Genomic DNA, 13,101 nt, shown 5'->3' with positions numbered 1-13,101 from the left:
CTACAGATCGTAAGTAGGGGATACACCTTACCCTTACCCTCCCTCTGCCGCACCTTTCACCATTCTTCTAGCGACTGATGAAGGACCATCTTGCTTTTTTTGTGGCAGAAAATGCAAGCCTTTGTGGATAAATGTGCTGTTATCATGAATGTGCCAGAAGTAGGATGTTGTTATCATTCACTGTACTTTCTGGTTCCCAAGAAAGATGGAGACCTGCAGCCTATTTTAGACCTGCACCCTCAACGCCATCCACCAGAAGAAAAAATTCAAAATGCTCACCTTGTCCCAAACCTGTTCTTCCCTCAACCCTGGTTTTTTTTGGTGGTTTTTGACCAGCAGGATGCCTGTTTCGATATACCCATCCTGCCGGTAATACCTCACTATAAACCACAGGTATAACCGGCAGGATGGGTATATTGAAACAGGTATCCTGCTGATCGAAAATCACAATGCAGTCTATATAATTTTAGTTTGCGGTACTGCACTTTGGTATCATCAGTACACCTCAGATGTTCATGAAAGTGATGTCAGAGGTAGCAGGACACCTTCGGAGGTAAGGGATGCCATTCTTCCCCTAACTCGACAACTCGCTGTTGAAGGCTGCCCTTCCACAGGCAGTCATCAACCATCTACAGACTATGCTGGGCCTCTTGTCATCCTTCGGGTCAAAGTTATGTCTGACTCCTTCACAGATGCTCTCTTTCATCACAGCCATTCTGGATTCAGTTTCACACTTTTCCTGTGGTGAAGAGCCCAGGTCTTAGGCTATGATGCTGATCTTTCACCCTCAGTACTAGATTTCAGTGAGGTCAACTCTGAGGCTGCTGGGACTGATGGCCTCCTGCATCCTTTTGATCGAGCATGCCAGATGACATTTGTGGACCCTACAGTGGGATCTGTGGGTCCCAGTGGACCCAACATTACGCGTACCTCTCCGACCGTGTTTAGAGTTTGGGGGATCCTGCAAAAGATCTAATGTACCGCAATTATATTATTTTTGGGGGGAGTTTTATATAGCACAAACTTGACTCAAAGGTACCAGAGCACGTTATATGAACACCAGTTGCGTTGCAGATGGACACATTAATTTTGGTAGGCACGGGGAAATTAAGTGATTTGCCCAGAATCATAGGGTATTTGGATTCCCTGCCAAGACTCGAACCCGGTTCCCCAGCCTCCAGGTCGACCAAGCTAGCCATTAGGCTACAATTGAGTTAGCAACAGGCACCTTTCTCTACTTCACACAGAACTGACAGTGGTGACTGATGCATCGCTTCTGCATTAGAGCGGTACCTTGGAGAGATGCAGAGTAGAGGCCTCTGGTCTCTGGCAGAGTCCTGGCTCCACACCAACCTTCTGTTGCTAAGGGTAATCTGATTGGCGCTAAATGCTTTCCTTCAGTCCATCAGGTGGAAACTGATTCAGGTGCTCATGAACAACACCCCTAATGTGGTATTGCAACAAACAAGACGTCGTGGGGGTCCCGGACCCGGTGCCAGAAGGCGCTGCGCCTTTGGAAATGCTGGAAAGCCAGGGAATTGTGCTGGTGGCAAACCACCTGGCAGGCTCTTTTAAACCCTTGGTAGATGAAGTTAGCCAACAGCGCCTAGGGGATCACGAGTGGCAGTTGCATCCAGAGGTGGCGTAAGACCTCTTCCGCTCATGCAGAGAACCTTGGCTTGATCTATTCACCACTTCCAAGAACGTGCAATGTCAGCGCTTCTGCACGTTGGAGTTTCCATGGCGTTTCTTGTTCTGAGATGCATTCTGCCTCAAGTAGAACTCTGGAGTCCTGCAATACCACTCCTTCCCCAAGTTTTCAAGAAAATCAGTACAGACTTAGCCATTGGCTTCTTTTGACCAGCCTCTTACAGCCATTCAATTGAGACATTGTCAGTCCCTTCTTAGCTCAGCGGATTGTTTCTCTTTCATTGGATGCTATTTGCTATTAAGGTGAATCTTTTCACCTGTAATAAAGAGCATAAATTGAATTGCATGAGGTACAACTGTCCAGTCCTGCTGGCTTCTCTTACCCCTAAATATTTTCTAACGCTCTGCCCCCCTCTTCTCCCCTGTCTATGACCCACATGAATTCTTCACTCCTGCCTCTCTCACTTAACCTTATGTATTCTTCACTGCTCCCGTCCTCCACTCTTTTATTCCTTCCTTCTGCCACGTTTACTATCTGCTGTTTACAAATTTTTCCCCAGCCCATGCTTTTCTCTTGGCAGCTTCTAATAAATGGATTTCTTTTCTTTTTTTCTGTTTCCTAGAAATAGAAGCTAGTTAATACTATGCTTTTGTATGGTCCTCTTTCTGTTTCTCTGTCAAAAGAAGGTCTGATGGCAAAGCGTGTTTCATTTTAGTCCTTCCCTTTTTTCCAAATGTCACCAAAACTAAAGATAGACTGTAATGAAGGTTTCTTTGCCCTCCTACATTAAAAAACAATACTGTATTGAATCTTACAGCATGATAACTTTCAATATAGACTACCTATAATTTCTTTGTGTAGCTTTGTTGTGCTCATGCTGCATGAATTAGAACATTAAAGCCAGATCTGGTGTCTTTGTTTGTTGTTGTCGGTACTGTGTAACATTTAATAAAAGGTTAATGTTACTTCGAAGAGGTAAACGTTCTTTATCAGAAAAATCTTAACAATCAAAACTTTCTAAAAATGTGTTTTGGGACCCCACTTGTTGATTGGCATACCCTAACCTTTATGAATTTTATGTAGATACTCCTGATGGAGAAATATAATTTGAAGTAAGTAACATTTCCTTTTGCTGATGATTTCACCCTTTTGCAATTGTGTTTGCTTTTTGCTGCATCTGTTACTCCACTGCCAGACTGTTTAGTCTTCAGTCATATTTCTATTTTGATTTTCAGGCACAACTCCAGGCTTGTCCGCTACCCCTCCAGCATCCCTTCCAGGATCTCTCACCAGCATGAAAGCACTTCAGAAATCACCAGGGCCACAGCGAGAACGAAAGTCATCCTCATCCTCCACGGAAGAGAGAAATCGAATGGTAATAGAAAAACAATTTTTTACCCCTAACTTATGGTTCTAACCTTCACCTTTAGCCTTCAATAAAGATAATTGTAATGCTCATAAATTAAGTGATTATATGTTTGTATATTTAAGAAACCTCTAGGACGTCGAGACTCAAGTGATGACTGGGAAATAGCTGATGGACAAATCACAGTTGGACAAAGGATAGGGTCTGGATCCTTTGGAACAGTGTACAAGGGCAAGTGGCATGGTATGTGCTCTCTTAAGAGCTTAACTTCAATTCATTTCTATATGTCACTAAAACAAGGATTGTTTCACCAATACAATTTGGGACATTGTGTTTATCATTTTCACTTGTTTATCATCTTATCATTAGTAGAAGGGGAATTAAAAAAAAACAGGAAGTGTTTAATCTTCCATCCCATCAGTATCTATTCTCTTGTATATTCATTTGATTAAACAAATTAATAAAATGAAGTTTTTTGAAAGTGGAAAATTGTGAATGCTGAATAGTGGGTTAAATCTCTGCACTGATAATTTTTAGTTACTCCAGTATTGGAACTTTATTGAATCATGCTTGAATCATTCCCCATCATCATGATGGGAGTCCCAGGTACTTAAAATAGTAGTAGTTCATAATACACTAATAGGTATAGACCAAAGAAGGCCTAGGCCTCTTAGTTTAATAACCTAGCCTAGTCCTTATAAAGAAAAAGACCACATTTTTTGCCTCAACCAATCAGCATTAATCACCCTCTAGAACACTCCTGAAGGAGACTCAGAACCTCAGATTTTGTACCGCACGTTCTGCTAGGTAGTCTCTGAGCTCTGCTCAGTTTTTTCTCATCAAGAAAGAGAATTTTGGATTTCTTCAACAGGAAAGTACAATCGTATATATATTTCTTAATATGATGTTCCTGCTTTTGTCCCAGTTTATTTGGACTATGTCTGACAAGGCTAAGAAGGCTATCTTCAGAGAACGTGCCATTTGCCTGAAGAAAAAACTTCATGTGGATGATCCCCACAACTTGCATTTGCTGTTTGTATCCATCTCATAAGCCGTCTGAATGCAAGATTTGCCGTACTTTTTCTAATAAAACCCTTAGAGACAGAGAAGGGCGTCTTCTCATCTGGCTTCAAAAATTAAAAACTAGGTCAGACCCTGTGTCAGACTCCGAGAGTGACCAGTCTACATCTACAAAAGCCTCTTCAAAAAGGGCAAGAGAGTCATTGCAGTCTGATAGAGAACCTGCTAAAAAGTGCACCAAGAAGTCTTCTCATGAGTCTTCCTCTGAGCTCAAAGGATCTCATAAAGAAGTACAGCCTAGGACTATGACTGATCCAAAAACACCTCCAGAACTTAAACTGACTTTCAAAAAACCTACTTCTGAAAGTCTGTCAGGAAGTTTCCAGTTAGTAAGGAAAAGTACTTCAGCGTCGTCAACGACAAGAGGATGCCTTTTTGGCACATTGACGTAGACTATATGTTCTATGGCTGTGTCATCGTCGACGACGACCCTTACATCGTCGAAGCGAGGTCCAATTTCATGAAACATTTCCTTGATATCTCACAGGGAGTCTGACACACCATCGACGAAGTTCTCGTCGTCGAAACTTCCTACATCTTCGAAAAAGATACCGCCAACAGGATCATCATCGACGTCACCACTGTCAATGGAAAGGCCGATGACGCAAACAAGGTCGGCGAGGTCACCACCGTCGACGAGTGTTCCACGGTCGTCGAACACTGTGCCGTTGATGAAATTGAAGTCACCGGCATCGACTAAGTCTCTACCGTCGACGACCCTACAGGCGTCGACGACGACCCCTCCATCGACAAAGTCACCCTTGACGACAACTCCTAAGGCAAGTACAGTCAAGGCTGTGTAAGTGAAGACACCGTAGTCGACACAATTGTTGACGCAATCGGCGATGAAGATTGCATCTTTGAAACTGACTACGCCAAAAAAGATTCTGGCATCAGAAATCACTCCTAAACACACCTCACCCAGCAAAATTACTCCTCTCTTACCCACACACCTTTTTGGAGGAGGGAGAGTCTGAGGAAGGGGATGAAGATGAAGGTCCCTTTAGAGTTGCATATAGCCCATCAGAATTACACATGCCAACCAGACGATGATGAGGATGAGAAAGAACAACATTCCTATGGTCAAGCTTATTTTACCCAGCCTGAACAACATCATCAGTACCATGAGGAAATGGTCACAATTCCGTCTGCGTTATTGGATGATTTCCAGTTTATGCTACAAGACTGCAGACGGGGCTTCCCGCCTTGGGACCCGTCTATTATACCTCCTACTCCTGAGGTGACATCACCAGTGAGCGTTAGAGCTTCTACTGTCCTTTCAGTGCCGAATACTCCCCAATCTGTTCCTCTGCAGGAACCAGTTTCTTCTGACGAGGAAGTGTGACTTTATGATACACCTTCTGAATGGGATGACTACAGGATGTCTTCACCAGCTTCACCTGTTTCTGCTCTCGTAGATTCTCCACCTGAGGATATTGGGGGATTTCACAACCTGTTCAAGCGTGCTGCGAAAAGGTTTGCCATTCCTATGCCTTCCAAACAGGCAGACTGCTTTATATATGACTTTAAGGAACCTTTTCATAAATCAGTAAGATCTATTCCCATAATATGTGGAAGGAATGGGTTAGTATTATGAAAAACCCAGCATCTGTGCCAGCAGTGCTCTCACGTCTAGATAAAAAGTATAAAACGACTGAGGACGCCCCTGTGTGCCTCACAGAACACCTAAAAGCGGACTCAGTAGTAATGCAGGCTGCTCAGCGCCGCTCAAAGAATCCTACAGTACCCCTTTCTGTGCCTACGGACAAAGAGGGCAGACGTCTAAATTCTATTGGGAAAATGTTTTCATATATGTCGGCTTTCATGGTAAAGGCAGCAAATTCCTTGGCGATTTTAGGGTGCTATGATGACGAAATGTAGTCGGACATTGCTTCCTATATTGATCAATTACCACAAGATGTTAAAGAGGAGGCAAAAAAGATAATGCATGAAGGGGAAAGAACATCAAACGAGATTATAGACTCGGAAATGGATGTTGCTGTAACAGTATTCAGACAATTAGCTGGTCCAGCAGTCCTAAGGAGAAAGGGCTGGCTGGAAGCCACCTCCTTTCGCCCTAAGTACCAGAACAAGATATTAGACCTTCCATACGATGGAGAGACTCTTTTTGGCAGCCATGTAGAGGAAGCCCTTAAAACCATCAAGGCAGACACAGACACTGCCAAGTCTTTGGGGACACTGCAGTTCTGGAAATTGCCCTTTCATGGATCAAAGGGTAGAGGTCAACCTTCCTATAGAAGGGGTTACCAGCAGTATCGTTACCCGGTGTATTCTTCCATGTCACAGTCATACAGGCATCAGTTCCAACAAAGACAGCTGCCTCAGACATCCTATGTCAGGACAAATAGAGGAAAGATGTCAAAGGCTGTTAAGTATACTAGCCGCCGCCAATGATGCATCTCCGGCTCCAAATCTCAGGTCACCAAGTCAATCCTTTCAGTCTCGTCTTACCTGTCTGGGTGGCAACATTTCACACGTTCTCGACCAATCGGTTACTAGACCAATCGGTTCTGCACCTTGTTCAATTTAGACACACTCTAGAATTTACTCAAACAGCACCTACAACTCCCCCTCAAGCCTCCCACCACAAACATCTGAATGCTGTTCAACAGGAGGTGAAGATCATGATGTACAAAGGGCCGATAGAGAAAGTACCATTCTCAAGCAGGGGCACAGGTTTATACTCCTGTTTCTTCTTAATCAAAAATAAGTTAAGGCAGTGGAGACTAATTATGGACCTTCAAAATCTCAATCTATATCTGAAAATACAATTTTTCAGAATGATAACATTGCAAGAAATACTAAAGCTCCTGAACCAGCACGATTTCATGACAACATTAGACCTCCAAGATGCCTATTTTCTTGTACCTATTCACACAAAACACAGAAAGTACCTAAGATTTGTGGTAGCCACTACCAGTTCAGGGTGCTCCTATTTGGTCCCAAATCGCGCCCATGATTTTTACAAAGTGTCTCGCTCCGATTGCAGCATTTCTCAGACAGCGAAAACATGAAGTCTTCCCGTATCTGGACGACTGGCTTATCAAAGCCCATCCAAGCGAGAAAGTCCACAGAGGCCTGCACAGATCTTTATAGAAGCCTGAGTCTGACAATACATCAGCAAAAATCCAATCATAATCCATCACAAAAGATTGTCTTCTTAGTAGCAATACTGGACACGGTCTGCTTCAAAGCATATCCGGCAGAGGAATGTCAGCAACGACTCCTTGTTCTGGCAAATGCCATCAAAAGAAAAAAGTCACTTTCGGTCCGACTTTTCAAATCACTTTTAGGGATGACGTCGTCATGCATACCACTGATTTCGTTTTGTCGTCTCAGGATGCGCCCATTTCAGGAAGAACTGGACAGACAGTGGGTACAGACAGTAGGCTCATTCGACGACATGGTCAGAGTAACTCCTTGCATGGTGAAGGCCCTAGAGTGGTGGTTAGATACAGACCATCTGTCAGCAGGGATGTCCTTGCATCAGTAGGCTGCACCACTAGTGATCATAACAGATGCGTCCTTAGAAGGATGGGGAGCTTACCTGCAAGAACTCCAAGTAAGCAAAAAAATTGCATCGAGCTCAAACTCAATCTCACTTAAATTTGTTAGAGTTGAAAGCTGTGTATCTGCCCCTCCAGGAGTTTCTGCCCAGGATACAGAATTCACCAGTGCTAGTCCGAATAGACAAGACAACAACAATGAACTACGTAAACAAGCAAGGGGGCACAACATCTCGCCTTCTCTCCAAGGAAGCCCAAAATTCTGGGAATGGTCCATAGACCACAGGATCTGCCTTTGAGCGGAACATGTTCCAGGGTGGCAGACCACAATTGCCGACACGTTAGGCAGATTGACATCATCGTGTCACGAATGGGAACTGCGCCACCAGACCCTGAAGAACGTATTCCTACGCTGGGGCACAACGAGCTTGGACCTATTTGCAACTCCCCAGAACAGCAAATGTTTCTTTCTTTCAAAAACTTTTATTCGATTAGCATTTAGCAAAATCATAAAAAGTACATCATAACATTACAGTACAAGATTAAATCCCAATGTATGATACAAATTAAAAACTGGTTGAGTTAAAAATCCATAGTTAAAAACAATAATAACAGATTTATGTACAAAAAGGCATGGAATCATGTGAACGGTATCTCAAACTGTACAGCGGATTTTCAAACATGATTTCAAGAAGCAAGCTACACATTTAGCAACATATTGTGAGTCTAACGACTGCAGGGCCAGAAAAGCTGGCCGACACGTTCGCAGGCCCATTACACGGAGAAGGGGGATAATCCAATGCTTACGGGGTTGCTCGTAGAAACGGCAGAACAAAGTTACATGTAATGTGGACTGAGGTGAAATTCCGTCGCATGGGCATTTATTCAATTCATGAGACCAGTTTTGCACAGTAGGGAAGGTAACAAGACGAAAGAAAGAATTAAAACGAAACCTGGTTAGAACAAATTTTTCATGATTAGATAGGAAGAAAGTTAAATAAGGCTGTATACCAGGGGAGGTCTGGACCATTAAGATCTGCACATTTGTTGGCTTAATTACTTCTTGGGAAAGTCACAAATCTCTGAGATGATTTAAACAGAGGTTTTTCAGAGCACACCTAGAAATATCTGTAACTGAGGTGGGCTCGGAGAAGTAAGATGTGCAGTTTAGATCCTTTAAAAAATTGGAGACATAGAGGAGCCAGGGGATTTTGCTCCAGCTGGCCAAGGATAAACAGTCAGTTATTAGTGAACGGGTTAAATGGCATTGCGGTTTGTTCCAGATACGGTGCCATAAGAGAATCGGTTGACATCTGATGTTGTCTGTTAAATAATCGTTGCCGAGCTCAATATGGCAACCGTAAATTGGGGCGCTTTGCGGAGGAGCCAAGATGTATTTTAAAAACCCGTTTTGGACCTTTTGTAGGTCATCTACAGGAGCATAGCCCCAGACACCTGCACCGTAAGTTGCTACACTATGACATTTAGCATGGTAAATTTTAAGCAACTCGGGTGGGGCAGGTTTGCCCAATTTGGTTGAAAAGGAAACAAGAGCAGAGGTTGCTCTCTGATATAATAACTTTTTACTAGACACTGCTTGCTTCCAGGATAATTGATCATCCATTAAAATGCCTACATAGGGAAATTCTCTGGCACGTTCCAATCTAACTTGTTCGATAAAAACTGGTTAGGGGTTCTTCGCCTTGGGGCCATAGTGCATAACAAATGTTTTGCTTTTGTTTACTTTTAACCCTATGGAAAGCATAAACTGGCAATCATTGTCCAGTTGCCTTTGTAGCTGTATTAAGGTTCTTGCTAGGATGACTGAGTCGTCCGCGTATAGAAGAGCGGGAATAGGGCGACGATTAATAGACGGAAGGTCCTGACTCCCTACTAACGTGGCCGATTCCAGCCCGTTGGTATACAAATTAAATAAAAAAGGAGCCAGGACACAGCCCTGTCTAACTCCTCTGTTTACTGGAAATGAGGGAGATAATTCACCACCGATCCCATATCTCATGCAAGCGGTCGCATCAGAATAAAGCTCACGGAGAAATTTTATAAGAGGGGGATCTACCCCTAGTTCGCTAAGAATGAGCCACAGCCTAGAATGTATCACGCAGTCGAATGCTGCGGTGAGATCAACGTAAACTAGGTACAAATTACCACCTTTTGCCCCTACATACTTGCCTATTAAGAGGGTGAGATTCAGTGCCTGTTCAACTGTGCCAAGTCCCTCCTGGAATCCATACTGGAGGTCGGTTAAGATGTTATTCCCTGACGCCCAATCCTGGAGACGCTCCAGGATCAGGCGGCCTGCGACTTTCCCCACGGAGTCCAGGAGGGAGATAGGCCTATAACAGGCTGGATTGTTGCGTTCACCCCTTTTATAAATAGGGAGCAGAATAGAGGAAGACCAGGAATCTATTAGGCCTATCTTGGACACTGCTGCCATTACCTGGGTGACGAGGGGTGCCCAAAGTTCTAAGTTGTTTACAAAGATATCGAGAGGGACTCCGTCGGGGCCGGGGGCTTTGCCTAATTTGGAGGATGAAAGTGCGTTAATGACTTAGTTAAGGCAAAGTAGAGGTCAATAGGGAAAGTTGGTTCTTGGGCACTGTCCTTGCCCGTCTGGGCCTCATTTGTAGCGTCGACGGATGAACCACCAAATATCTTTGAGAAATGAGCCACCCACTCGTCAGCCGTCACAGCCACATTTAAGTGTTGGGTGGCTGTGGGATCAACCAAAAAGGGAGATTTAACTATGCGCCAAAACAGGGAGCTGTCTTTACGTAGACAGCTCTCGTGTAGTTGGGTCCAAAGATTTTTCTTTATTTCCTTTTTTCGGTTGTGTTGAGACGATTTGTAAGCCTTTCTGAGATTAGCGATCTCAACTCGATCTCTTTTATGACTGTGGAGAGCTCTTTTTAAAGCGGTTTGTGCTTTGCGACAGGTAGAATCAAACCATCCTATAGATTCCTGATCACGGGGTTTATGGTGACAGAATAATTCTGCCCGTATGACTTTTAGGATCTCCAAAAAGCTGGATATTATCAGCTGAGGGGTGGAATCCTCTGCCAGGCAGTTGTTCAACCAAGGGAGGGCTTTGGAGATGCCTTTGCCAATGATTGTTTCAGGGTCGACTTTAGACCATTTTACTGAGAAACCGTTTATCTTATCCATGGTCAAGGATTGTTGATTTAGTAGACTGATCCTGGTGGGTTGGGGTAAAGAGATGTTAATTGATAGGGTGATACTATTAGGGAAATGATCGCTGGAAATATCTGAACCTGTGTTAAACTGTTGCAATTGTCCCTTTAATATTTGGGAGCATAGAATATAGTCAATAAGACTTGACAGACCCCTACCGTGAAATGTAGGCTTGAATTCAACAGGCGGGTCCGCCAGGTCGTTGGCATATTCCAGCTCAAGGGAGAAAAGACAGTCATTCAGGGTATTGCCTAAGAGCGAGTGTGAGAAATGAGTCAAGGGGCAATCGTGTTCGTCTTGGAGACCACAAGTACCTTTCTTGTAATTATTACACAAAGGGACATTGAAATCCCACCCCAAATCACATAGCAAACACGAGAGGGGTACTTATTACGTTGCTCCTTTAAAAAGGAAGTAATTTCGATTAAAATCTTAACACAATCAACAGGGTGAAGGTTGTTATAAAAATTAATAAACAGATACAACATGTACTTATTAAATGAAACCATTACAATTTGGAAAATCACATTGGTAAGCTGTACTGTTATGCTCGTTGAGGGTAAGTTGTTAGAAAAATATGTTACTAGGCCTCCCTTTGATCTACCATGAGTTTTTGTACTGGCTGGAACTTGATAGGTTTTGTAGCCCTGAATGTGCATGGGCTCGGTGGCCCAAGTTTCCTGTAGACATACTATTTGGTGAGTATTCACAATATCTAACCATGGTTTAAGGTTTATCTTAGAACGGAGACCTGCTACGTTCCAAAATAAAACAGAGAACGACCGGCCAGAGGTATCTGTGTTACCTACACTCGAAGAAACCACAGGTGGTGAAGTTCCTGGGCATAAAAATGTCTGTGTTATAGGGACAGGAGGATGAGATGCCAGCTGTTCGTTAGGTCCAGAAGGATTATCATCTTCTACGTCTTGGTCGGTTGAACTTGGGAAGGGTAAATGCCTAATAACACTAGGGGGCATTATCGATGCTAATACTTCACAGGGGACTGATGGTTTGAGGGCCAATTCTACAGTGGAGGGTGATATTACTGGTCTAGTGTTTGTCGTTAAAAACTACGGAACCTTCTGTGCAATGTGGGATGCCTTTTCAATTGCATGGTCTGGCATCTTTGCTTACGCTTTTCCCCCATTCCTCTTCTTCCAAGAGTCCTGAGAAAGATGAAAGTCGAGTCATGCAAACTGATTCTCATTGCTCCAGCATGGCCATGTCAACACTGGTACACGGAAATGCTTCTCCTATCGCAAGCCCCACATTTCAGACTTCCAGCGATTCCAGATCTCCTGACTATGAATCAGGGACAGATACTACACCCTGACCTCAGCTTGGCTCCTGAATACAATGAATTCAGACATTTGAACATTTCTAGTGAATGCCGCAATATCCTAGCCAAAGCAAGGGCGGACAGTACCAACACAACATACTGCCTCAAGTGGAAGAGTTTCTGCATCTGGTGTCATCTGGAGAGTTTACATCCACTGTCTTCCTCTCCAGAACAGATCCTACCTCTCCTTCTTCTTCTTGCAAAATCAGGTTTGGTGCGTAGTGCTTTTAAGGTTTGATTAGCATCCATTTCATGGTACAGAAGATCATTGTCTTCTTCTCCCTTATGGTCTTCTAGAATACTTAAAGAGTTTCTTAAAGGGCTCTTTCAAGTGTTTCCACCAGTCAGACCTCCACCACTGACCTGGCAACTGAACACAGTTCTTTCACAGTTAATGAAAAACACTTTTGAACACTGCAGAAATCAAATTCCTATCTTGGAAGTTGGCTTTTTACTTGCTTTGACCTAACTCCAGCCTTTAACTACGGACTCTTGGCATTTCCAGGAACTTTAGACAAACTCATAGCAGCAGTGCAGGTCGAAGACCACAAGATCTTGCTGCAAGTACCCAGGAATGCTAGGAACACGAAATTATGGCTGGATCTAGGGATCGGCAGACCGGAACTGACCCTCCAGGGAGACCTAATAAAGTATTAGATTGGAGTCTTTAAAGCACGCACAACTCTCTAAAACATCATCTGGCAACAATCTTCAAAGAAGAGGTCTCCCCCCGCACACCAATTGCTTTACCTATCCTAGTCCTTATAAAGAAAAGGACCAAATTTTTTGCTTCAACCAATCAGCACTAATCACCCTCTAGAACACTCCTGAAGGAGTCTCAGAACCTCAGATTTTCGAGCACAAGTGCTATATACAACCTGTTGAGACATCCAAGGTGAGCACCCCAACCGGGTGGGTCACATGTGAA

The 13,101-nt window shown here is 43.6% G+C and overlaps 1 protein-coding gene across 1 annotated transcript in view; it reads left to right on the top strand.

The window, feature by feature from the left end:
* The window catches only part of BRAF (B-Raf proto-oncogene, serine/threonine kinase), an 805,579-nt gene that overhangs the window by 446,657 nt on the left and 345,821 nt on the right, over positions 1-13,101 (top strand). The window contains exons 10-11 of the mRNA XM_078668198.1: positions 2,887-3,026; positions 3,143-3,260. Coding sequence (XP_078524324.1) covers positions 2,887-3,026; positions 3,143-3,260 — 258 coding nt within the window. The remainder of the gene's footprint in view (positions 1-2,886; positions 3,027-3,142; positions 3,261-13,101) is intronic.

This window comes from Lissotriton helveticus, chromosome 1_1, assembly GCF_964261635.1.
Source record: "Lissotriton helveticus chromosome 1_1, aLisHel1.1, whole genome shotgun sequence".
Classification (NCBI taxonomy): domain Eukaryota; kingdom Metazoa; phylum Chordata; class Amphibia; order Caudata; family Salamandridae; genus Lissotriton; species Lissotriton helveticus.
This window is presented reverse-complemented; position numbering and strand designations above follow the sequence as displayed.